The sequence below is a fragment of the Vulpes vulpes genome, chromosome 2 (assembly GCF_048418805.1).
Source record: "Vulpes vulpes isolate BD-2025 chromosome 2, VulVul3, whole genome shotgun sequence".
Taxonomy (NCBI): domain Eukaryota; kingdom Metazoa; phylum Chordata; class Mammalia; order Carnivora; family Canidae; genus Vulpes; species Vulpes vulpes.
Window position 1 is genome coordinate 112,799,857 of NC_132781.1, and position 27,109 is coordinate 112,826,965.

General features: G+C 49.5%; 1 protein-coding gene across 4 annotated transcripts in view; it reads right to left on the minus strand.

Annotated features, from left to right (window-relative positions):
• Positions 1-12,074: 12,074 nt before the first annotated feature.
• GATA3 (GATA binding protein 3) overlaps positions 12,075-27,109 on the minus strand; it is a 30,172-nt gene continuing 15,137 nt past the window's right edge. For 2 of the 4 annotated variants that reach the window (XM_072749589.1, XM_072749590.1), the window contains exons 4-6: positions 22,827-22,972; positions 18,194-18,319; positions 12,075-14,207 (exon numbers count right to left, since the gene is read on the minus strand). In XM_072749589.1, the coding sequence (XP_072605690.1) occupies positions 13,923-14,207; positions 18,194-18,319; positions 22,827-22,972 (557 nt within the window). In that variant the 3' untranslated portion in view covers positions 12,075-13,922. The remainder of the gene's footprint in view (positions 14,208-18,193; positions 18,320-22,826; positions 22,973-27,109) is intronic. The other 2 variants (XM_072749591.1, XM_072749587.1) reach the window with 2 other exon arrangements.

Consider the following 27,109-nt stretch of genomic DNA (forward strand, 5'->3'; position numbering starts at 1 on the left):
AATAGGCCACAATGGAGCTGACGACACTTTCTTATTGATTCACCCTTCACCAAAGGACTCACCAAAGCTTTAATTACCATGACATCTCATGGTCTTGAAGTGACAAAACTGGAACATGAGGAAAGTAAGCCTCTTGTCAAGTATCACATAACAAGTGAAAGTTAAGGCAAAGGCCAAGAATCTCCAGCATTCTGGATAATTTTCATCTCTTGCTATCATAAATCTACTGATTCCAAGAGGTAGAAGAGAGAAGTTGAAGAATCAGCTCCCAGCCCTTGGTAGACACCCATTTCTCTCCATACCAATGACTTGAGTTCCTGCCTTTTCATCGTAACAGACAGAGAAAGAAAACAAATGAGAACCTGAATTGTACTTACCCTTGCTCTACCAATCCTTCAAGAAGGGAATTCCAGACTGACATTTAGAAATCTGACTCTGTTGGACAGTTCCTGGTGAGTAGCAGCCTCCATATTCCTGCTTATTGCCTTTGTAAAGCAAATGCTTTCAATTGTCCAATAGTTGCCTTTTCAAAGTCCAGTAGCCAGCCACCTCTTGGAAAGTAAGTCATTTTGATTTTCATTTAGTTCTGGCTCATTATAAATGTTCCCAGTTATTCCACCAGTCCTTGATGGATATCATTTGAGGTATGCCAATGTTGACTTCCCTATTTAACACAACATGGAATTATTTGGTTTCTGGGGTGCTCTGGCCTCAGTAGTAAAGCACAAGAGTAGATCATAGTACCAGCCTTATCCTAGATAACACAGATAGTAAACAGCCACCTTCACAGCCCCTGAAAAGTAAAAAGGTTGGCCACCCTGAGATGCAAGACCAACCTTCATTAAGGCTTCTTATATGAGTTTTGTTCTCTTGAACATACCTAGGAACAGAAATGCACTAGAGCAGCCCTCTCCAAGAGCATTATGCCATTTCTGGGACCTCCTCAAGTGTCCCTTCCAGCACATGTCCGGATAGCCATCCTCCATGATTCCACTTTCCATGCTGACTCCAGAAGATTCTCTCAATCTGGGATGTCTATCCTGAATAAATTATTTGGAAACATTTTCCAAAGCATTGGATTTGGGGCCACTTAGCATGTCACCCACACCAGGCCCCTTTTGCCCACAAATGTCCTAGAGAGGCAGTTTTAAGTCCACTGTTCAAGGATCATTGGAAGGTTCCAAGTAGGATTCTGAATGGCAGAAAGAGAACAAGGAAAGTATATCTCTACAGTCCTCTTCTCTCCCTACCCAAATGAGTCTTGATTGTCTAAGATACCTCTCCTGTGACCCTGTCACAAACTGATCCTTGCCAGGTAATTCACCGATATATATATATTGGTATATATATATATATACACACTCTGGAAAGATTTCAGTAGTTAAAGAGATAATAATAACTCTTCAACACTATGGGCTGAATTCATGCCCAGTGTAGTTCTAAGGACATTAGACACAGTATTTCACTCAACCCCCACAATAACTAAAAACATAGAATATTCTCTTATGACAGACAAAGCAACTAACACCTAGAGAGGTTAAGTAATTTGCTATTGGGTGACAGAGCCAAAATTTGCAGCCAGGCCACCTGGCTCCAGAATCTACTTTTTACCGCTCTGCTAAAGCTAGACAATCAAAGGGACAGAGTGCTGCCTGTTACAGGGCCAATCCTGGCCTTGGCAGCCTGGTCTTTAAGTCAAGGAATCTATCTGGGACCTTCTATCCTGCTTGTTCCCAAATCTTCCATCCAATGGCTGGCTCTGGAAAGGGTGTCCCTCAGGCTGTCACCTTTCCACCCCAAACTCACAGGGTCCTCCCTCTCACCTTCATTCCTTCTTCCAAAGCAATAGCGTCAGTGATCCGGGTCCTTGGGACCAATTTCAATCACTAACCAAACCTGCTTCTTGGCCAAGCCCAGCAAGCCTGGGAATAGAAACCAAACACACCCAGAGGCGAAGTACACAGCACCACAAACTGAAAACAGGCTTCTAAAATTCTGTCCTTATGGGGCAGCCCGGGTGGCTCAGTGGTTTGGCATTGCCTTCAGCCCAGGGCCTGATCCTGGAGACCCCGGATCGAGTCCCATGTCGGGCTCCCTGCGTGGAGCCTGCTTCTCCCTCTGCCTATGTCTCTGCCTCTCTCTGTGTGTGTGTCATGAATAAATAAATAAAATCTTTTAAAAAAATAAAATAATAAAATAAAATTCCTTATGGTAACTCTGTTCAAACCCCAAAGGGGGAAGTGCATCTCATAAAGCCCACCATCTCCTTCCCCCAAAACTCTCCAAAAGAAAGCAAGACTGGACCTCTATATCATAGGAAGTCAGTGACATAGGAAGTCAGTGACAAGGAGACCTGACAATTTGAGGGGAGTCTGGAATCTCAATCCTGGGAATTTACCACTTCCTCTCAATATACAACTTTGGAATGCCTTTCCGGTCCTTGGACAAATGCTCCAGTTGCCTCTCCATCTTCATTTTGACCGCACCAAAGGGCGCCATTCATAAAAACAAACAAAATCCCTGCTTCTTTTTCTAGATCCATACATCGTTCTGACAGGGCAAGTTATATTAATTAGCATTAGCCAGTCACTCTCAGATCCAGGATGAAAGGCAGGAGGCCCTGTACAGCGTACCACTATTAGTAATATTATTATTATAATTATATTTTATGGCAGTTTCCCTAACCTTTACTGCTCAACACTGGTTAATTTCTCCATTATAAAAAGTGGGTTCTTTTATTGGACTGAGTGTTTTGTGATTAGTTTGGTTGAGTTTTACCAGCTATGTATAATTAAAGGCGGCAAGTCTCCAAGTGGTGCCTGAAAACCCGTTATCCACTCCAGTGTATGGGCAAGCAAGCAATTCGAAAGAAAAAGACCACCCTTCCCGGGTCATCCAATAGGAAACCACGTCTTCCTTCCATCTTCCAGGGGATTTTAAAACCAGAGCTTCCAGGTTGTTGATGGTGCTGAGCTCCTGAAGGCCACCAATGACCACCACGAAATGCAATCTAAACACAACGTGCCTCTGCCAAGAACATTCCCGCAGGATGCCAGCCCTGACCACCCTAGCTGTGAGTCTTTATTCCAGCTTTGACCATCACCTGCCATGAGGTGCAGGACAAGTAACTTCACCTCTTGGGAGAGAGGGCTAAATGAGTAGTCTTCCCCAATGAGGGAGAAACTGCAAGACAGTTGGTCCGCCCAAAGAACCAATGGAAAGCACTCTCAGGAAAAAAGAGAGCCTGCGGCCAAGGCAGCACAGAGGCCTTCCCTCAACTCTTGATTTGGGTAGAGGAGCTGTGGCTGCTCACAATGGAGAGCAGAAGGCAGCAACAGAGCTCTGGAATCTGACAAGTTGTAAGTTTGGTTACTCAATGTAGCTTCTCTAACTAAGCCTCTTTGTCTTCCTGGGTAAAACGGGCATGATAAATAATAATATCTATACCCTCAGGCTGTTGGGATGATGAAGTGAGAAAACATGGGAAGTAAGTAGTAAGTGCTCAATAGGCAGCCTGGCCACCAAGTCTAGAAATGTAGGCAAACACACCAGTGATTTACTGATATTAATTTCCTTATATGATAAAGGAATTGCTATGTTCCCAGACTTGGAGGCCACCTTACGCATGAGCTGATATTATTATTCAATACATTGCACTCTTAGGTGTTGAAAGACACCAACAGGCCCCTTTGCCCAAAAATATCACATTGTCAATAGCACTTAGGAGTCCCATGCGACTCAAGGAGTTGGCTTAAGTTAAGGCATTAAAGTCTTCTTTTGCATGCAAAGCTCAAAAAAAAAAAAGGATAACTTTAAGCCGTTAAGAGCCATCTACACCTTCGCTTAAAAGAGTGTGTCAGCTCTGACTAGCTACTAGCTCAGAGTCCGGAGGGAAGATTAGTTGACGTGGCCTGGGCACTTCTAAATGAGGGACAGTGCCAGGAGCTCAGCATAGTGGTGACAGGTACCAAAAGACAGTAGGTGGGATTCCACTAGGACGGATGGAAGTGGATCCAAGGCAAACTACACCTTCTTGAATCAGTCACTTATTCCTTATCCATAACCCATCTCCCAGCAAAACTCAGTGTTCTTGAAGCCAATATCCCGCAAAATAAATGCCTACTCTGCACCATCAGTCCCCAAGAAAATAAACCTTTTTTGTTTTGTTTTGTTTTTTTATCATAGTTCACCCTTCCCTTAGATGGCAGGCAGTTTCGACAGTGACATTCTCAGGTCAGCTTTGGTGGGATTTATACATGGTGGCAAAGATGTAAGGGGACTCTCCCCTCCTACACACAGCCTAAAATAAGCTATGGGCTGTCGAGCATTCCATTTTGTTTTACTACCTATAAGCCTTCTTTAAACATTCTCTAAAAATAAAAAATAAACATCCTCTAGAGGTAGCGGTCCATAAATTCAGGGAGGCCGTGCCTACCCTAGAGCCACAGGCAGGGTGGTATCCAACAGGACGCCGGGGCCATGTTAATTATAGGGCAAAATGTTGGGCTGAGGGGCTTCATGGGGCTCCTGTATCAGACATTCCATATTTCATGTGGACGAGTTTGATCCTTTAAGCTCTGAAAACACCAGAGGGCAAACTGTCAGCACCACGCACAAGAATTTTGCCCTGAACAAAATGACCTTTGAGTCCTTAACTGGTTTCATATTCTTCAGGCTTCTGCGGACTTCTTCCTCTTGGGTCAGTCTCCAACATCTTACACCCATTTATTTCGCTGGGAGGGTTGGCCCTCTCTGGCCAACAGCCACTGATTAACATCTAGTCCGCAAACTATGTAGAAACGTAATCCTTAACAAAATGGGGAAGTTCTGAGCAAGCCAACATATTGTATTGATTTGCAAACATCAGCCCGTCGTGAGCATCTTTTCTCACTGCATTACGGCCGTCTGTCTTCACTGAAAATCCATGGAGACTCCAAGATCAAGCTGGGACTCTCTTGTCACATCGCCGCAGACATGAAATTCAGTGGTTGATGGGTGCAAAGCACAGTTCTAGGACATCGGATGGGACATCCATTGACAAAATTGGGACTTTTTTTTTTTAAGACGTGCGGCCAAGGTGACATCTTTCATTGGGGCTACCTTCATCTAGATAGTTCTCAATGGTAAACCAAAGCAGCATTTCCCTGAAGTTTGAGACTTACACTGTAGACTTCTCTTTTATACTGTGAACGCTGAGGACAGATATACCAGCTCTGGCACGGTCTAGGACAGGCCCTTGGGGACAGGCTTTTCTGTGTCTTTGGGTAACGCGGATACACCTCTAGAGCTTCAGTTTCCCGGGTCATGACAGAGAGGGAGCACAGGCCAGCAGTGCACCTTAGAGGACCAGGGTGATGGAAAAAACGGATTGATACATGCCTCTTTCTTTCCTCCTCTCCTTTCACCTTTGTCCAGCCAGCTGGCTATGGGGGCGGACACCTCGCCAGCTCTTCTATCTGTGGTAATGGAAAGCAGAGACACCTAATCCCCAAGCTTCGTCTTCAGCACCGCCAGCTGAAAACCTCTACCTTCATCAGAGCCATTGGTGATTAGGAAAGCAGGCTGGCATAGAGGTTGCCATCTCTCCTTCCCCATCCTTGGATGGACACGCTAAGCGGCAGAGGGGTGGGCTGGATCTGGAGTCTAGAAGGAAAAGCTGCAGAAGGAAAGGGCCTATCTAGTCCATAAAATGGAGATTCAGCCCCTGACGGACCCCGAGGGGTGTGATGTGGGCAGTGCAGAGAGTCAGGCTTCAAGCTCCACCGCTCTGGGCCACCAGTCACAGGGATAGAGCCCAAGGGGCCCTCTGGTCTCTTCTGTTGTGAGCATTGGCTGGTGCATCACAACGTGCTCAACAGTGAGCCAGATCCGCAGTCACAATTTGTTCTCAGGCACAGAGGTGGTAAGCCACTGAAGGAGGGGTCGAACCCATACGGAGTTGCATAGGATGCTCACTTGCAGGCATAATTTATTAAGGGCTAAGAGAAGGCTGTTCCCTAGCCGGGTATGTCCTGCCTCTCACCCACCAGAGTCTCTGACGTTCCATTCTAAAATCACTTTTGTGTGGGTGACATGCCCTTACTTATTATACACAATTAACACTGAATAACAGGGTTCTTGATCATTCTATTACACTCACCATTACAGAAAAATCCCGAATAGCGAGAAGACACAGAAAGTTGGTTTCCTCCCTGGGCTTCCTGCACAAAGCCATCCCCTCCGGGTGTCTCAAGATGTGCACATGAAGTGAAAAAGATCACCCTCTCACCTCATCTTGGGGTCCAAGGAAGCCGAGTCACCCTGTGAGAGGTGATGAATACAACTGCCCCAGGCTCGGGTCAAGGAATGTCTTCGGCACCTTGTTATCCAAGTGGGTAGCAGCCAGTGGAACCAACTTCAGTGGCCAATGCCCGATGCTGATGAAATCAAGATCAGGCCCCGGCTCCAGCTGGGGCTTGCTCACTTTGTGGAGTGGAGGTGGGGGGACTCCCCAGCCGCACACTGCATGCCCCACGGGAGCAGGAGGAGAAGGGGAGGGGGTCCTCTAAGCTACTTCCTTCTCCCTTTAGATGCAGGAGGAATAGGAGATGGGAGGGTGGAAGCCAGAGGCCGGAGTGGCTCAAGGAAGGGCCCCGAGTTGAGGATGCAGGGGGCCCCCGAAGCCAGCAGAGGCAAGGAAACAGACCGTCCCCAGCCAGGGCCTCCAGGCGCAGGAAGAGAATACGTTAGTGCTGTGTAGGCCATCACGGTTGGGTCATTTGTCACAGCAGCGGTAGGAAACTAATACGGATTTTGGCTTCACAGCAGCATTGGACTTGATGCTCACAGAGTTCACCTGGAAGCCAAAGATTTAGTTGTTCCTGGGGCTCCCTGACCAGGCATCTGAGGAACTCGGGGACATCCTGACCGTCACACGCACCCAACTACTGCTGGCTGAACAGAAGGCGGTCTGATTGGAAGCCAGCCTGTCTAATGAGCGACTTCAATCTCTCCCCTGAGAAACGGGATCCATGTGCAAAGCAGCACAGATTAGTCCTTCGTGTCTCCAACAACACGCTCAGTGTGGTGCACGTGCCGGGCCCCTGCCCCTGCTCTTGGGGTGGCCCGTGAGCCCATTACACCTGGCTGCTCCTTCACGTGGCGGGCTCACCAGGTGTGTGGCTTTGGGCACGTTAACTCGCCCTCTCTGCCCCACAGTGTTCTAATCCATAAAACGATGTAATAATCTTCCCACTCAACAGGGCTTTTCTGGCGAGTGAGTGGGAAGATCCCACACCTTGCCTTCCTCCCAGGACACGTCCGTGGGAAGGATTCTGGGTTATGAGCTTTGACTGGCAGCCCACATGCACCGAATGACCACCTCCCTGCCCATTTCCCCACTGATTCCAAATTGTCCAGTATCCCCATCCCAAGAGTCAGATGGAACAAACGTCCAGTCCCCTCGTGTTTCCAGGAGGTCCCTGCAGGTCCAGGCAGGTGTCAGGAGTCGTGGGGTCCTCAGAAGACTGAACCCAACCAGCTGACCACTGGAAATCTGGAATTATCTGCAGGAGGCCCAGCTTGCTGCAACAAGGTGGGTGTGAAGACACTCAAGGTGAGGAAGAGCACGGCTTCACACACTCAGGTTCTCAGGTTCATCTGACACACATCAGCTCACGAGCCCAGCACAGGATTCCTAGGCCCGTGGGAAAGAATTTGAATTTTGGCCTCAGCATTGCGGGGACTGTTGCTGGAGGGAATTCCAGGTGGCTTCAGCGAGGCAGCGGTGAGGGTCGCCAGGGGCCTCGGCTGGAGCCGCTGGTGTGTTCAGAGAGGCTCCTTGGTGCTGGAGCAATGCACCGACTCCTCTCTCCTCCCCACGGTCCCGAAATGGAAGTCCCAGCATGGGGGGCAGGGGGGTGACCACAGGAAAGGTGAGGGCGGCCACTTCTTACCAGGTGGATTTTACTTAATGATCCCATCCGGTTGGTGAAATGGAGTTTTAATGACCCTCAAAAAGCAAATATCCTACCCAAACCCAAGACCCTCCTGCCCCCACCCCTACTTCCACCCCCACCGTGGCCCCAACAAATTCATTAAGGCATTTGAGAGAATCTATGCAAACACCAGAATGCACATGGCCGATTTCACAGCAACCCCCTCAAAGGTCCTCAGTTTCTTGCACTTCTTTTATTTAAAAAAATTTGGCCGGGGGGATCCCTGGGTGGCTCAGCGGTTTAGCGCCTGCCTTTGGCCTAGGGCGTGATCCTAGAGACCTGGGATCAAGTCCCATGTCGGGCTCCCTGCATTGAGCCTGCTTCTCCCTCTGCTTGTGTCTCTGCCTCTCTCTGTCTCTATGTCTATCTTGAATAAAAAAATAAAATCTTTTAAAAAAATTTTTTTAAAGTTGTGTGTATGTATGTGTGTTTGCAAATGTGCTTTACAAATTTGCTCACTAATATCTTAACGAATTTGACAGTCAGAAAAAAATAAAAAAATAAAGGGAGAAAACAAAACTTTTGTTTTTTAGAAGATTTTTATGCCAAAGGCCAAAAATAAAGGAAAACCCAGGTGGGCTGATTTCTGAGTTGACTACCCAGTGGTTTGGGCCTCCTGCAGACACCATCCAATCTTTCTGCAGCCGGGTCCCCTGCAGACCGTGTCACCGAACTGGGACCCCACGTTCCAGGAGCTGATTGCCTTGCCCGCATCCACACACATCCCTAAGCTGCACAATTCTCAGCCCAGAGCTGCTTCCATCGGAACACAAACTCCCCTCCAGGTGTTTGCACGTCTTTGGGGCTGGGGCTGGGGCTTTATAAAGCAGGCCTTGTGTTGTTGAGCCTGAGACCTGTGCGGGGTGGGGGGGAGAGGGCAGGGGGCACGGGGGTGGGGTGGGGTGGGGAGGGGCAGCGGGCCGGCTCTCCAAATCCCCACTCCAATGCGCAGCCTGCCAAACTGCACACAGACATGACAGGGAATTGTAAAAACGCACCACAAACAATGTGGCTAATGTACCGGGATCCCCTGCAAAGGAGCTGGAGAGGGAGCAAGGAAGGGCCTGGAGATAGCAGAGCCCTCACAGAGCAACCTAAAAGGAACTGCTTTGGGTGGGGGGGTGGGGGGGACATTGATCCACTTCCTCTGCTTCTCCCCTCAAAGAAGGGGCACCGGGAAAATGAAACACTGGGCTCTGGCTATCTCCCTAGAATAGCCTGTAAGCAATTCAGGCAGAGTTTCTTTACACAATGGATGACTGAAATATGAACCGAGCTGCCAACATCAGCAGGACAAGCAAGTCTTGTTGTGTATTCCCCTCAAGAGGGGCCTGGACACATTTCAGAAAGAGTAGGGAATCTGCAGACTGGGACACTCACTCCCGTCCTGGGTTGATGGTCACAAAATACAAGTTAATTTGTGTCTTTGCAAGATAGCACCCAGGACAGATGGGAGCGGAATGACCCACGTAATGACCCATGTGGAGTCTTAGGACCTACCATCCCTCAAGGCTTTTATAATCCCCTGCTCTAAACTCTGATGGTGGCTGTGAGGATGTATTTCCTAAAAAAGGGTATTCTCCAAAAAAAAACCAAACAAACAAAAAAAAAAAAAAGAAGAAAGAAAGAAAGAAAGAAAGAAAGAAAGAAAGAAAGAAAGAAAGAAAAAGATCCAATGAAATAAATCATCGTATTTGTCTCCTCCGGTGGGTCTCAGAGATCATCTCGTCCAATTAGATCAAGAGCCGATTCCCAGGAAAATCAAACAAATGGCCTCAGAATATTCCAGTCATCGGTGGAAGAGCCCGGGATGAAACCGAAGCTTTCAGACTCCACGGCAGTTGTCGCCACATGTTCAAGGGATCACTGAATTTCTCTGAGGTCCCAACTTGCCACTGTACTGCGCTTCCGCCAACGGTGTGGACACGTCCAATCTGAGGGTGTCCTCACACTGTTTGAGCAAGATGGAAACGTGTTTCAGAAGTTCATTTGAAAGTGCAAGAGAGGGGCGCCTGGGGGGCTCCATCGGTGAAGCTCAGGTCATGATCTCAGGGTTCTGGGGTCGAGCCCCACCTCGGGCTCCCTGCTCTGTGGGAAGCCTGCTTCCCCATCTGCTCCTCCCCCTACTCATGCTCTCTCTCTCTCTCTCTTGCTCTCTCACTCTTTCTCTCAAATAAATACATTTTTTAAATCCTTAAAGAAAAAAAAAGTGCAGGGAAGGGGTCAGCATGTCACTCAGCTGTCTCAGATAATAGTTGCAATGTTTACTTCAAGGTAAAAACTGTATATAAGATGCTATGGTCCCAAAGTTCTCTTTCAGACTTTCTATCATTTTAAATAATAATAATAATTATTATTATTACTATTATTATTATTTCTTATCTCTGCTGACCCCTGTCCAGGAGCATTTGGGGGTTAAGTGGAGGATGGAGGAGGGTGTGAAACCAAAGAGAGCCTGGAATAACAATGCTTCGAGACCCCTGGGACGCAAATGGGACAATTCACTGCTGCGAGGAGAATACGGAGGGGTGGGGTAGGAAGGCTGGCATCTGCGTTCCCGTGTTTGAATTTTGGGAGCAGATCTCTTTTACTAAATCCAGGTCAGGCACGCAGTACCTGGGAAGGCTGGGCCTCCTCCACACGGCTCTTGAGTGGGAAACACTAAAACTAAAGTCCTGTGATGAGGACAAGCCTTGAAAACCAATTCTGAAACCAGAGGGAGGTTCAGAAAAGAGACACAGATCTCAGAAGCCGGGCTCCGGGTGTCCCCACCTCTGGGGGCCTCCTGTCTGCCTGGCGAGGACCAAGGCAGAGGCCTGGCTGGGAGTGTCACCGCAGGGCGTGGCGTCCCTGAAGGGGAATAACATGTGAATGTCACACTCGAAGAAGACACAGGAGGCTGGGTTTCTCTATTTCCTGGTCTGCTTTAAGAAAAAAAAAAAAAGTGGCTTGAAACGGACTTCAGTCTAGACACTCACTGTAGGTGTTTGTTGACAGAAGCACCTACATCCCAAGTGTTTACCCATGAATTTCCACAGTCCTAGAGAGGGGCTCTAAACAGCAAAAGCGCCCCGTGACCCTCTGTCACTGAGTGTTTTTCGACTGGGTTGGCTTTTTAAACTTTTTCAAGAAATCATCCAAATGTGCATGTAGAGATCACAACCAAACCTCCTCGGGATAAGCTAATCCAACTATCTCCAAAGAGAGGCGCAACGGGTTGAAAACTGGGGCTCCTGGGTGGCTCAGTCGGTTAAGAATCTGCTTTCAGCCCAGGTCACGGTCTTGGGGTCCTGGGATCGAGCCCCGAGTTGGGGTGGGAAGGGGTGAGGGCTCCCTGCTCAATGGAGAGTCTGCTTCTCCCTCTCCCTCTGCCCCTTCCCCTCCCGCTCATGCTCTCTCTCCCTCTCTCCCTAAAATAAAATCTTAAAAAAAAAAAAAAACAGGATACAGTTTCCTCAAAAACATTTGAAGCAATATTTTAGATCTACAACCTCAGTCTGTTTTTTCCTAAGAGTAAAACCCTCTCCTGTTGCTCTTCTAGCGTCTTCTATTTAAGTGAAGTCAAAAGAAGAAGAAGAAAAAAAAAAAAAAACCCATGGAAACACGTGATAATGCCCTAACGAAGAAACAGAATCATTGTTATCATGTGTAGTGTAGATCTTTTGCACCATCTTCTAGAAATATCTTAGTGAGCCGAATCAACGGCCAGAATGATAAAATGACACTTCCCTGGAGGAGGAGGAGGAGGAGGAGGAGGAGGATGGGGGGTACCAGAGGTGCCAGTGTCGCCCACAGTACCTAAAACACAATGTAGCTCGAGTACTGAGTTTAGGATTTTTGTACGTGTGCAACCCCCCCCCCCAAGAATGTCAAGAATTTGAACTCCCTGTTCTTAAGGTGAAAGAGCACGGTCTCAAATCTGTTCCCCGAAGAAAAGTGGTGGCGGATCCTGAGACACTGGAACCACACCAGAAAAATCTCCCGAACCGAATTCGGCAACAGACGACGAGTCCGACCTTCGGAGCTTTGGAAGGGGCTGAAAACAACATTCCCAGCGCAGGTCATTAATTAGCAGCCAGTAAGATCTCCGCGTGCATCTCAGTTAAGTCTCTAACTCCTTTATTTCAACATTTAGCTTTAGGTTTAAAATATTTGCTAAGAAAGCAGAGAGGCGATTTAACAGAGATTTTTCAAATGTGTGCCATAGTTACACATTCTGTCAACAGAGTCAAAGGAAACTATACAGCGTTTAAGTTACAAAAAACGGTTATTTCGTGTGTCGCAAACATGCCAAGAAAGCCTCCACTGCGGTGTTATTCAATTCGACAGTAGAAAAGTAAAACAGAGATGAACCCAAGCACCAGCCCAGCTCCTTCACATCTTGCAGAGACCCGCGGGGTCGGTCAGCTGCATCCGCCCGCCAGTCTCCGCGAGGAAATCCTCCCTCTTGCTCCTGCTGCCAGCAGGAGGGGCTGCGGCTCACTGGGGGGGGGGGGGGGGGGGGGACGCAGAAGGTCCCCCAGCCGCCCACCCTGGAAGGGGGTGGCGGAGAAAAAGCCTCTGGGCTGCAGCAGAGTGAGAGCTCCAAAGATGCCCGGCTTCCCAAAGCATTCAATGTTTGCATTACCTCCTAGCGGATAACTGAACAGGTTTGGGGTTTGCTTTCCCATTAGCTAGAGCTACCAGATTCTAGAAGAGCTTGGCCACCAACCACTTCGATACGATGTTATTTGGTTGTTTTTTAAAATGCTTTAACTTTATTTTTATATTATTATTCCAACAGACTGTATGGGAGAGGCAGTGATCACTAAACACAGAACACAGCAAGACCTAACAATCAGCCAGGCTGCTCTCGGGACCCGGTCTGTCCGGCCGAGGTCGCGGGCATGCACGTCGGTAGCTCATACATTGCTACCCTGACAGCGCAGGCTGCGGAAGGAGTGACGGAGGGGACAGATGCTGCTGTACCCTTAGAAGCTAGTTAATAAATATCATCAAAAAACAAAATTGAAAAGAAGCCCTCCGGAGCACAGCCACCTTACTTAGTTTATTCAACCAAAAAAAAAAAAAAAATGGAAAAAGAAGGAAAATATTAAAACAAAAAAAGTAGTTCTTAACACTAGCAGTAAATAAATTTATACAACAATTCAGTCTGTATAATATGATGAAATAAATCTACATCTTTTCTTATTTTGGTGCTTTTGAATTATACATACAGACAACAATTACAGGGACTTGTTCACAAAGCGGGTAGGGCCTGGACGGGGGCTCCCTGAACCCCCGGATGGCAACGTGCGAGTGGCCACACTGGCTGCCCAGGACAGAGAGACCTTCCTAGACAGCGGCCCACCACTTGGAACGAATGATTTGCCTACGACTTTTTTCTTTTTTTTTTTTTTCCTTTTTTTTTTTTTTTCCTTTTAATGCATCGAACAACTGTGACCAGTGAAAGGAATCAACACTGGCAGTTTGTCCGTTTGAATAGCAGACCTAGTTTCTTCTTAATTTCCATTCGTTATCTGCCCCGTATTCCTTAAAATCCTTGGCGTCCTTGATGCCTTTCTTATGGCTACCCAGATGCGATAACGTCTTCTTCAAATGTACAGTATTTCTTACAATATAAGTTATATGCAAAGTTCGCCATGGTTTGTTTTTTGTGTTTTGTTGGGGTGTTTTTTTTTTTCACAGCACTAGAGAGACCCTGATAAATAGGGAATGAGAGTCTGAATGGCTTATTCACAAATGGGATCCAGATTATTCAGTGATCGAGAACGCAGACACCACAGTGAGCTCCTCTGCAAAAGTGGCAAACGTCATTTTGCTTTTCTGCCTTCAAAAACATAGATCCATCGGTTTTCGGCTTCATGATACTGCTCCTGCAAAAATGCACGTAGAAAGGGCTGGAGGGACTCTCGCCGGGAGGCCTAGAAGCATCGAGCAGGGGCTCTAACCCATGGCGGTGACCATACTGGAAGGATGGTGAGGTCCGAAGGAGAGGCTGGACGGGGGGTGCATCGGCGTTGGAGTGGTCAGCATGTGGCTGGAGTGGCTGAAAGGGGAAATGTGGCCGAGGGAGGACATGTGTCTGGAGAGGGCTGCAGGGTTGAACGAGCTGCTCTTGGGGAAGTCCTCCAGCGTGTCATGCACCTTTTTGCACTTTTTGGATTTGCTAGACATTTTTCGGTTTCTGGTCTGGATGCCTTCCTTCTTCATGGTCAGGGGTCTGTTGATCTAAACAAAGATCAATTTTTTTTTTTTTTTTTTACTTTTTGGCTGGCTCTGAAAGGGCACAGGCTTTCACACCTCACCACGGTGCCTCTGACCACCCCGCACCAGGGATCTGCTTCTGGGGAGGGGGGCCCTTCCTCCCACCCTTTCCTGTCTCCTTGCGGGGGACCCGGGGTCCTGCAGACTCGGCCTGTGGCGGGTTTCCGACTGTCAGCCTCTCTCGGTGTCAGGCACCGAGAGATCCCAGGTGAGCTGGTCATTGATGCTCAGCAACATCAATCACTGCAGGGAAAATGTGCCTCGGGAAACCCTGCGTCCCCAAGGACCCTATTCTAGAGACCCACCCTGCACGACTGCGTTTCTCTGGGAGCTAAAATACAATGACTCGTGTTACTTCCTTAGAACCTCCTTAGAACAACAGCTCCTGGAAAGGGAGGCAATAAGGAATCTCTAAGGGAAATAACATTTTGTCTCTTCGTGGGAAATCCACGCATCGCCAAAGCTACCAAGCTGAGGGGTTCCAGCCCCTGTGCCTGGAGGGACAAGGGCTGCACCCCTCTCCAAAGTAACGTCCGGAGGCCTCCCTCCTGCCCGGGCTTCGCACACTTATGGGTGCTGTAGAAATCCTCCCCTGGAATTTCTGGGGTCGTGTTTGAATGAAGTGTCTCTTGCCCCCATCACAGCAGCCCCAACCAACAAAAGGCCTAGTTCTGACTCTGCACTTCTACCTAGAGAAGCGGCCAAGCGACCCATCCCCACCAACTTGCTAAGCACCGTGGGGTGCGCCGAACCGCGCAGGCCCGAAAGCACCCTTGTCCAGAAAATTTCAGAGCGGGAGTGAGCTCCAGGAAGGCAAGCAAGGGCCTCCTCTGAACATCATCAACTAGTCTTCAGCATCCGAGACAGCACACCACCTCCCTCTTTTGGAGAAGCCTCTAAGATACACGGGCTGGGGGCAGAGGGGCGGGGGTAGGATCAAGAGAGGGGCCTTGACAAGGCAAGCAGAGCTCACTCCCCACAACGAGTCAGAATCCGAGTCACCTGAACGGCACACATCTGCCCCATACGGCAAACCACACAACATCTGGCCATGCGTCAGGCAAGACATCTGGAGGAGGGAAGGTCAGGGTCCCTTCCAGTCATTCTGACTCCTTAGGGAAAAGCATCCTCTTCCACCTGGGTCCTTGGGGGTGGAGGAAGAGAAGAGGCTTTCCGGTCTCCAGGACCTACCAGTCTGTTCCACAAGCTAGAACAGGAGAGTTAAGGAGGAAGACAGAGGGGCGCCTGGGAGGCTCCGTGGCTGAGCATCTGCCTTCAGCTCAGGTCCTGATCCCGGGGTCCTGGGATCGAGTCCTGTATCGGGCTCCCTGTTTGGAGCCTGCTTCTCCTCTGCCTGTGTCTCTGCCCCTCTCTCTGTGTCTCTCATGAATAAATAAAATCTTTTAAAAGAAAAAAAAGGAGGAAGATAGAATCCAACGGCCAAGAGCAAAAGGCTGCCAACAGCACTTCTGGGAGCAGCAGACCACAGCTTCCCGGGGTGGAGCTGAGAGAGGCCGCCCCAAAGAGGGGTACCGAACCCCATGCCAGAGCTGAGACCCAGGTCCCCCTGGTGCCAGGAAAGCAGAAGAGCTAAAAGGTCACTGCCAAAAGAACATCTCAGGGTTCCTCCTTCAAAGTGACAATCAAGATAAAGATGCAGCCTGCAGAGGTGATAGGAATCTACTGTCACATCAAATCTCCCCCCAAGATAATGTCTAGACACACAGCTCTTTACGAGGATATCTAGATATACACAGCCAGATATCTAAATATAATATCTAGTTACACAGATAGCAGCACAACCCCAGATAACTAGTCTCAACACCACCTAGATACACTGATCCTGCGATAGGTAGTTATCGAAACACCTAGATAAGGAGGAAGGAACTAACTCCCAGCGTGGGCACACGGGTACCCCAGTGGGCACAACACACACGACGCCACGAGACCATTCGCAGGTTATAAGCTCCTGTCGCCAAGCACACAGAAGTCGCCTCCTTCTGCAAAGCCTCACTAAAGCAGGGAAGGTGGAAAGACCACTTGTTGGGGAGCAAGGTTCCCCGCCAGCCACGAAGTCGGGAGCCCATTAAGGATGGGGTGGGAGAGAGAAAGAGCAGTGAAGACTTGAGAAAAATTGGTATCCTCTAGAACTTTCCCTCTTTCTTTCTTTTTTAGATGGGACACAACCAAGACCCTATGTCGTCATGGCTAAGGAGCCCCTGAAATTGAGGGCTGGTTCGTTTCCCCCGCACTCCTATGCGCAGAGGAAAGAAAGATCTATATGCGGCCAATTCATTACTTTGAATTGAACCCGGGTACATTCTGAAGGGAGAATGGGTTTACTTTCCACTGGTCCCTAGCAGCCCTCACACTCCCGACCTCCCCGGAAGGCCTGCGCCGTTCTCAGGCCAGTCTCAGCTCTTCTGCTCCACTGGCCAAGTTGGTTTGCACAAGACACTCGATTGTCTGAGTCATAACCTCTTCAAGTAAAACGGAAATCAGCTTCTGCCCTGTCGGCATCATGGGGTGATCTGAGGCTCAAATGTAATCAAGCAACCCGAAAGTTCTTTGAAAACCAGAAATTACAGCCAAAAACAATCAGGAGAGGCTGTGGCAATGGCCAGGTAGCCCGTAAAACTCGGATGCCCCAAATCTTCCAGATTTTGATCACAAATCTGTCTGCACAGCGACAAGGGAGTCAACTCCCCAAAGTGAAAACAGAACTCGGGTTGCACTGCTGACAAACAGGTGGAGGCTGCCGTCCGTCCGAGGGTCCCAGAGACGGTGACTCGGTGACTGGTAAGACCAGTTCTGTTAGGGACCAGGAGGGGATGTGTCAGGAGGGGATGACCCCGGAGGCAGGGCCATGAGTGTCACGGAGGTCCCTGGACATGGCAGCAATGTATTATTCCCAAAAGGTAAAGAGGGAAGAGGGTGGTAGGATCACCCTGAGAAATGCTCCTGCGCCTCAAAAAAAAAAAAAAAATCTAAGCAGGAAAGCTTCCTCTCGATTCCCAGGTATGCCTGGGTAAGATGAGCTTGCTGCCAGAATGGCCCTGAGCAAAAAGCCCTGCCTCTTCCCCATTCAGCCCCAGACTTTGCCAGAGTCAGATTGGCAAGGAGACTTTAGGAGAAAGAAAGAGAAATGGCAATTTTTTTCTTTGTTGGAATTAATTAAACTGCAGGCCTCAGGAGGTCATGGCCTATCAGCCAGAGTTATTTCAGGAAAACAAAAAACACCTGATTTTTTTTTTTAATATAAAGATATTACAAAATGGGAGGACCCCCAAGTAAAAGATTGGAAACGACACAGCTAAACCCTGGCTGGGAATTCTCATTCTGCAAAAAGATGATAGAGAAGAGGAGACAAGAGTTTCTTTTCCCTGGTATGGACAACCCCACTCGGCTGCTGTCGTCCCTTCTCTGCTGGGGAGGACCAAGACATCTGATGAAATCGGCCAGACGTTTCGTTTCACGTCTTGTACACAGAGAGTCCATTTAAAATTTACAACACGGCCTAAGCCAGCCTCCTGCCTGCCCCCCAGTGACAGAGCCATCCTGTCCCAGCACTCCGTGGGCCCTGCACACCATTCCACCGAATTCTATCCACCTTTCCCCTCCACCCCCTTGCTTGCTCTCTTTCCCTCTTTTGCAAAAAGTTTCCACTGCAAGGAAACATTGAAATAGAATGGTTTTCCAAAGGGAAGACAGGAGAGCCCAGGCCAGGCCCACCTCAGGCCATTGGATGGTGGCATCGTGGTGTTTTCCACACGGACCTGGGGCCACGGGGTCCCTCCTTGACCTACACTCTCCGGGCTCAGCACAGCCATGGGGTACAGAGCACTTGGCCCAAAGGAAGGCGATCGAATGGAGAAGGGGACCTGGAACAGGAGACGCCGTCTCCTGGGCATCCCCAAGAAAGGAGCCGGGCCTGGGCCCAGGACACTTACATTATGCAGCTTGTAGTACAGCCCACAGGCATTACAGACGGGGTCTCCGTTGGCATTTCTTCTCCAGAGGGTAGTAGTGGTGGTTTGACAGTTCGCACAGGACGTCCCTGCCCTTCTTGCTGCCGACTGGGAGTGGGGAGAGAGGGTAAAATCAAAGCAAATATTAAATGTGTTTTCAGAACTACGGGGACACACTTTAAAAAAAAAAAAAAAGGAAAAGGAAAAAAGAAAAAATTATCATTGAAATCAAAACTAGCAAGTGGCCCACATGAAAGTAATAAAGATCCCCAAAAGCTGCCTCAAGAAGAAAAATTCAGCCAATCCACTGGCATAGGAGCCTGTCAGACTGTCGTCAAGGGGTTCAGAATTCAGCCTGCTGTCCTATGGGGCAGCAAGGGATAGGTCAGAGAGCCAGCGCCACCTCCCCGAGCTAATGACCCCCCTGCCCGAGCCTCACCCAGCAAAGTTCGCCAGATGTGTAATGTGTATGGGTAGTGACCCTGAATTAACCACGTTCGTTAGGGACCCGGCTCCCAGTACCCCTGATCCACCAGACTCACAGGAGGCCTCTTTCAAGGGCAACTGCCCAGCTCAATCCTCAAGGAGGCTACAGGCCATCACGACACACTGACAGCGGAGGAAGAGCAAGCCCAAACACGGGGAGCGCTTCACAGCTCCCAAATAAAGAAATGCTGGATCAGAAAGAGAAGAGAGGGCCAGCTCGGTCCGAGAGCTGTGCCTCGGAGGTGCCTGTGTCGGAGGTGGGGGGCCGTGCACCCCCAGGACGTGCCATCCGGGAAGCACCAGGCAGGACATCCCTCGTGAGCTAGACTCCAGCAAACGTGCAGCGGCCCTACGGTTGCATGGCGCGTCCCTTCTAGGCTCGGTCACTCCTGGTGACCGCCACCCTCATTCTCTCTAGGTGGCTTTCAGTTCATGAGACAAACTGAAAAGAATGAAGAATTCTGCTAATCAACAGGAACCCACCCACCCCGTCCTGCTCTCATCTCATTTCACCTTCGTGAAATTAGGTATTTCCTATTTGCTGTTCACAGAGAGCACAAGAGTTGCAGGTCAGATGTCAGGCTCAGCTTGAATTTTAATTATCGGATTGTGTCACTGCCTTCATTTCCTTTAAGAGGGAGATTTTTTTTCTTTCGCTTTTTGACGCACTTAAATTTACGAGGGTATGAGTCCCTATGTCCACGCTTTAAAAAAAAAATTTAAACTCAAACACTTTCCATAGAAAATGAAGTTGGGTCCCTTTTAACGTATACCCCTGTCAATCCGTCACCCCCTCCCCCAACATAAAAAGGCAATTTTAACTGAGAAAGTAGGCCCCTGCTCTGGACTCAAATATCTTACCAAAGTCAAGAGGGAGAGAGAGAGAGAGAGAGAGATACCGGCTATCTGTGATCTAGAAAATTCTGGCATGTTTATGAAAGAGCCCAAGATAAAACTATAGGGATCGTGCTGTGCTTTTTCTTTTTTCTTTTTTTTCCTTCAATATTTCATCAAGCAAAAAGTTAGGCCAAACACCCAAAGCTGCCAGATATGGGAAAAACCTGGTAGTTATTCCGAATTAAGCAGACTGCTTCTGTTCCCTTCAAACCACTAAACCGTCCCACAGATATGCTTCTCTTTCCTACAAGCTTAAATAGCAGAGCTATGGCTTCCCCCACACACACCCCATGATTATTTTCTGCATTCTGGGGGAAAAAAAAAAAAAACACCTAGAAGTCAAAACAGCTCTTCTCTGTCATGACTGAGAAAGCTCTAACTTTCTGGCCGTCCCTTCTGGAAACAGTTCACCACAATCCCGGAGGCACCGCCGCCTCTGGCACCGCACGCTTGCGCCCACCTGCCTTCAAGAACCTCACTGAGCTGCATCTGACCTACCTGTCACTCGTATCCTCTAGGGAAGAAATTGCTACATAAAATCAGGCCTTAATGATTCTGACAACGATGTTATCATGTGATCATTTTTCTCTTCCTGTACTTTTTTTCTTTAGAACAGATACTCAGATGCAGTCGATGAATATCTACGCGGGCACCAGATTTCCCAGCTCAGCAACTTCTAATGTGTACTACGAGCCCAGAATGCCAGCGGGTAAAATCCGAGCCCCAAGCGATGAGGTTCCTGGTACAGTCCCTCCCAGTAATATTGACAGTAACATAAATACGTAAAGCGGCCTCAGCATACATCTCCGGTCCCCAGACTTGATGCGAATTTATACAGAACCTCTAAAAGCCACACTGTTTGGTTCTCTAGCAGGAGACAAAGTACATTAATAAAGCAGGCTCTCCTCAGCTAGCCATCAGACATACGGAAACCCTGGCAACACTCGGAAAAAAAATATTCTATTTTATGGCTCTTCTCTCCAGTCATTTCTTCTATTTCCTGCATGAGTTTATTCAGTGTTAGATATGCATCTATCGGAAGAGCTAGTCACATTCTGGGCTGGGTGGTCTTCGGTGAATCTGCAAACGTGCACAGCCAAGAGAGCAAAGTGGGGAGGTGGAGCTGGCCCGAAGGAGCAGGAAATATAGAGGGAAGAAAAAGAAAGTTCTAGGTAACTCAGAAGTCAAACGCGTCTAAGGGCTAAAAAATATATACATGATATCCTGACTGTGCTCTGAGTCGGTCTCTGGAGCATATGAATTCCATGGAACTAAAAACATAAAACCACTCAGAACGGATGAGTAAGAAAGAAAAGACAGCTTAAAATGTGACAGCCAATGAACACCAGAATTAAAAGCAATTATTACTCAGAGTTCTAGAGATTTCTTATGAAAGGAGAATAAAGACAAACTTATATAAAATGCAAGTAGAGCCCTCCTATGCAACAATCTGCCCAGACAGAAGAAACCCCAAGAAAATGTCAAATGCACTCTTGCTCATCAACCAGCCCATACTCTCAGACTTTATACCCTCTTTGTTCTTATTCTTTTTTACCTTAAAAAAAAAAAAGTTCAATTATCAGGATGGTACCATGACTTATTTTAAGAATTAAGTTTTTGTTGTTAGTTTTGTTTCTTTCCCTCTCCTTCTTTCCTTTTTCTTTTCTTTCTTTTTTCCTTTTTTTTTTTTTTTTTTTTTTTTTTTACTAAGGCCAGGTTTTGAGTGATTCAGAGCATTCTTTTGTGGTGCGATCATATTCATTCTGTGCTAACACCTCCAGCCATTTTTTTTTTTTCAAACACGTCTTGTTCTGATACGTTCAAACATCTTGATGTTTAGGTTGGGGAAGCTGGGTTGTTGTTTATGAGTTATCTCCAGTGCTCAGATATCCGGCAGCTTTTTCCTAGGAAGTTAGCTTTGCACATGAGAGAAGGGAAAAAAAATACCCAAGTGCATGGAGACTGAGTGGGGGGAGGTTGAGAATGGCTGAGAAGGGGGCAAAGATCAGAAGGAATAAAGCCGGGAGAGGGAGAGGATTGCCAAAAAAATTAAAGTCACGTGGGCACTTCCATCCCTAGAAAGTTTTTCCTTCTTCTGAAAAGGATGTGAAAGGTGTTGAGTTGCGCTAAAATCTGATGGAGATGACAAATAATTCTTTAAAAAGAACACAGAGGATTTGTTTCTCCCACACACAACACACACACACTTAGAATTTGATGGATGCTGCTTTATCCATTAATCTGCATGAGGAAACTCACCTCCTCCCCTCTCTACTTGGTGAATGTCATCACCACAAAAAGCATTTTGATCTCTTGACTGTGGTTAGGGTTATCATTTGCCAAGCCTGCTTTTATTTGTCTGCTACATACACTTGCTACTCAATCCGAGCCCGAGGTTCCTAAGACAAGTTCACAAATGAACTTCTCCCGCAAGTTTCCCTTCTAAATAGCTCAGAGTACTCCTGAGGCTTGAGAGAAGTTTAAAGAAAAAAGGAAGGAGGGGATTACAAACCATCACCCTCCCAAGCAGTAGTTCAAAGGGAAAATACCACCAAATGTTACAGGAGACCAAGAGGCAAGGCAGGAATCACACGGTTTCCCCCACACCCCACCCCCCAAAATCTTGAGCTGCAGAAAGCCCTCAACCCTGAAGACCAGGAAAGAAGAAAAGCTCAGCCAGATCCAGTGGCTGCCGTCTGTGGGATTCAGCTAATTGGCCCCATCAGTCATACAGCCTGGGCACACGAGACCCCTCCGTGGCACAAAGTGTGCTCACTTCCTCGGGGACCTGCCACTTAGGGACCTGTCCTGGAAGGTGCCCGGCCCGTTCCATCTGCACACAACACTTCTCCGTCCGTGGCACAGGGATCACACCCACGAATCTGAACTCGGTTGCCCTGGTCCTAGTCCGGCTCTCCTTCTATTTGCAGACACATCAGAGATTTGCTAACCAAAAAGCCAGCATGCTTAGAAATGGGGCGAGCAACTTAGGAAATGGCAAAGGGGAAAAAAGAGAGAGGAGAGGGAGAAGGAGAAAGAACTTTCTTTGCTGTCTATCTAATTTGAGAAAAGAAAAAAGGCGGGGGGGGGGGCGGGGGGGGGGAATGATCCCAAGCAAGCTGACATGATTTTGAGCTGTCCTGCCAATTTCCTGCAGAAAGCTCTCCTTCCTGAGGAGAGGAAATTAAAAACACACAATGGTCAGTGTTGGATCAGTGTTCCTCGAACTCACCAGCCTTCGCTTGGGCTTGATAAGGGGTCGGTTCTGTCCATTCATTTTGTGATAGAGCCCACAGGCGTTGCACAGGTAGTGCCCGGTGCCGTCCCGTCGCCACAGGGGGGTTGAGGTGGCCCCGCAGTTCACGCACTCCCTGCCTTCTGGAAACAAGATCACACATAAGTCACTTATGGAAGGAAAACCGACAGCCCGCAGAAGGAGGGAATGAAAGTAACATTGGGAACTTTTTTCTTCCCCCCTCTCTGCTCCCTCCATTGGGGAACTTCCAGCACCACCGCCGGCAGCCACCACCACCACCACCACTGCTGCAGCCGCAGCCCCCACTTCCCTTAAGGTGGCTCCCAGGTGGGAAAGAGTCACCGTCTGGCCCTGTCATGGCTTAACCATTGCCTTACACGTTCAGCTCCCGCCCCAAGAAGTGGCTCATGAATAACCAGCAGCAGAACTTTGCCCTGGGCCTGCCTGATCTATGGGGAAGATCCTGCGCAGCCAAGAAGGAAGGCAAATTGCAACTTGAAATAGTTCCCTGAGAAAATCCTAAATCCGGACAGGACCATGACCCGGCAAGACATCCCCCTCGGCCTCCTCCCTCGAAGGAAAACAAAAGGGGCCCCATTATCAGCGTGGGGTCTGTCTATAGGGATCGATGGGATCCTGAAGATTAGGACCGGGAGGAAAGGAAAGATGAATCGATGGCTAGATAGATAAACAGATAATAAATAGATGAATAGATTCATCAATTGGCTGATTGATTTTCAGGACCTGAGGCTTTAGATTTTACTTCCAATACAACTGGAGGTGTCCCCGGCTGGCAAATAATAGACAAGACCCGGTGGGGTCCACTCATTCCCCTCCCCACCCCCACCACCTTTTTCCTCTCTTAGAAAAGAACAAGGTTTTCTATGATGTGCCAGCCCCGTGGTGACGAAGGCGAAGGAGGACCCCAGCTGGAGCAGGCCAGGAGGTGCTGGAGGGAACCCCCGGAGATGTTGGCGGGTGAAAAGGAGAAGGAGGGCACGTTTGGAAGGAGCAGCATGAGGAGCAGATCAGGAGAAAAGGCCAATTAAAGAAAGGAGGGGGGCGGCCTCTGGGTCAGCTCATTAACCAAGGCCTTCCTGCAGTTGCTCTTTTTCCAAAAAAACAAACAAACAAAATAAACAAAAAAACCGGCCAGGCCGGTTCACTCCAGGGGCGGGAGAGTGACCCAGACCCATCTCCGGAGGGAAAGCTCCTGGAGAGAATCCCTCAAAATACCATTTTAGGACCACAGTGGGGGGAGTTTGCTCACTGATTTCTTTCCAATTTCTGTGGGAGAACCTGCCCACCTCTGGAGGTGGGGGCTCACCGTCCTGGCGGGCATGTACCAGCATCTCCGCCAACAGAGCCAGACTGGGAGGGGCTCACCCCCCCACCCCGCCCCTGCTCCCCCACCCACAGGCGACCCTGGGAGAGCCAGGGGCTTCAGTGGAGATGGTCTCCCAAGAGGAGGGGTCGGAGAGGGTTTCGCTTTCCCTGGGGGGTGCCAGGAGGGAGGTCTGGGAGGGTGGCAGGGGGCAGAGATGAGCCCCTAAGGGTTATTGCGTTTTCTGAGATTCGTGGGCTAATTCCAAAGTACCAGGAAGACAGGGCGGGCGGAGGAAGGGAACGGGCAGGCTGCCTGGGAATCTGAATGATGCCCTCTGGCTTGGGGGCCCCAGGACCCGTCTGGCCTTGGGAAACCCCTCGACCAAGAATGAAGGACGAGGGGGGGTTCACACCTGTAAGCCTGTTCTTTTCTCCAGGGACAGGTTCTGAGGAAGAAAAAGACTTTCAGAAATGGAGGGCTTTGCCTGACACTGTAGTTCATAATAGTGCTGGGTAAATTTTTGTCTACTTTCCTCTTTTTAAAAAAAAAAAAAAAAAGTATGTAAGGAGTTAAGAGAAATGACATATATATATTTTCCCCCCAAATTCCAAAAAGCTGTTCAACCCAGGGTCTACAGAGAGCCTCCCAGGAGGCACTGACATTATTCACAAACCCGAGCCGGGCCAGGGGCACATGTCCAGGTACCCAATAGTATCTAACAGTCCTCAAAAAAGGCTGGGGACTCAGTTACATCCAGGCCCCCTCCACTGGGGGGGTTAGAAGCCTGCGGCCTGGGCCGAGAGGAAGAGGCAAGGGCGAGGGGGCGAGGAGGGGGCTGCTGCAGCCCAGCCAGGGGGCGGGCAGATCCTGCGGCCCCAGTGCCCCAAGCAGGCCCCGGGGCAGCCCCTTCTGGGGGGGCAGCGACACCGGGGCTCCAGGCCCCCTCCCCATCCACCGAGGCGGGGGGCCTCTGGGGTCCCTGGTCACCGCGTCCCTCTCCTGCTGGGCTGGCCCCCGCCTCCCCCGGCTGGCTGCTGCAGCTCTGGTGGGGTGGATCCCCGGCCGGTCCCCGCCGAAGCTGGCGTGGGGCTGGCAGCCTGCTCCCGGGCACCCGGGGCTGGGGGATCTCCCGGCCCTGACGTGATGAGACTGATTTCCTTTCCTTTGTCAGGCAGCAGGGAGGATGACAGCTTCCTTTTCAGAGGGACCTTCAGAACTCTCCACGCTTGCCTCTCCCGCGAGGCTCTGCACACTAGAGCAATTTTCTATCTTGATTCACTCCGCAAGTTTGCACGATTGCCTCGTCTGGCTTTTGCTGATTTTTCCCCCCCTTTTCTCATTGTTGCCTCTAGTCTGTGACTTCAGCAAGCCACCCATTTTCCTAACGGAGGCCCTGGCTGCCTCCTGCCCCCTCTCCGCGTCCCCGCTCTCTGCCCGCAGGAGCGGCTCACACAGGCACCTCTGTCTTAGGTGACAGGAGAGCCACTGAGCCGCCGGGCCTCCCGACACCTGACAGCCACGTTCAAGCACCCCCCTGGGCCTCCAGCTGAAATCCTGGGGCCCGGCTGGAAGGGGCAGGGGAGGAGCAGGGCCGGAGGCTGTGGAGGGGAAGGTGGGCCGAGGTGCCCGTGTCCCAGGAGGCTGAGGGCAGCCACGGAAGGGCCCTTGGCTAAAAGGCTTTTGTCTTTTGTTTGCAGAGGGACCCGGGCACCGGCTGCCCAGCAGCGGCCTCAGAGAGGCACTAGGTGCCCTAACCACCGCCTCAACCGTTTCTCCAAAACGCGACGACAGCCCTCTCTCCTCCTGCCTCCACCTTCGGCAAGTGCATTTGCACAGAGTTCAAAAAAAAAAAAAAAAAAAAGGCAGCAACCACTAAACCCCTAAACCCCAGAGAACTCCCTGAAGAACTGTGCCATTTCCACCGTCTCCACCCAGAAGGGTCTAGAAACCCTCCTCCCCACTCCCACACTCCCGAAAGTCCCAGCTCCCTGGCTGCCCAGGTGTGCTGCTTTGGGGTTTCTGACTGTGAGAAAGGAATAAGAAGGAGGAAGTAAAGAGCCAAATGGCAATGTCTGCCCTCCGCTCCCCCCTACCAAAAAATAAAAATAAAGAAATAATAATAAAAAAAATACAATAGATGAGGTCTGTAGGCAGCTTCTGGTTCTGGCGCAGGGGGAGTGCAGCTCCTCTCTCCTCCCTCCCCGCCCCCAACCACTCAGGGGCTGAAGGAAAGAGTGAGAGAAAGGGAAAGACCAGCCCAAGGTGTGTGCACCCGGAGGGGAGAGAAACCAAAAAGTCGTCCTGTCCCCTCCCCCACACTAACCACCACTCCGGCCTCGGCCACCGCGATCTTCCCCCCAAAACTCTGCGCTGCCAGAAAAGAGAACTTTAAAATACAAAAACCAAAGGAAAAAAAAAAAACAAAAATACAAAAATTCCCATCACTACCTCAACGTGCATCGGTTTGCTCTCTTGGCAAAGCAGTCCTCCAGGCCTGATCTGGGCCCGGGTCCCCCACGCCCACCCCAGGGACAGCTGAACCCCATTTCCCTGGGACCCTGCCCCCCAGCCCCGGGCCCAGCCCCCGGCCAGGCGGCGCGGCCACCGCTCTCTCCGCCTGTGCTCCCTTCCCCTCGCTTTCTCTTTGACTCCACCAGCTAGCCTACCTCCCTCTCCCTCTGCCGACTTTCATGTACTGAACACGCAGGTCTGAGTTTCTCTGTCAGCCTAACCGCATCCGGACTCTATTAAAGTTCCTGGCGCGGGATAAACAATGCAACTGTCGCGTGCAGCAGTCTGAAAATAATTGGATTAGCTAAAACATATCAACTAAATAGAGACAGTCCTGCCCAGGCAGTTGGAGTGAATGTCACCCTGGAAAAAAAAAAAAACCCTGCAAACTGATCTCATGGTCACTGGGCTCCCAGAGCCC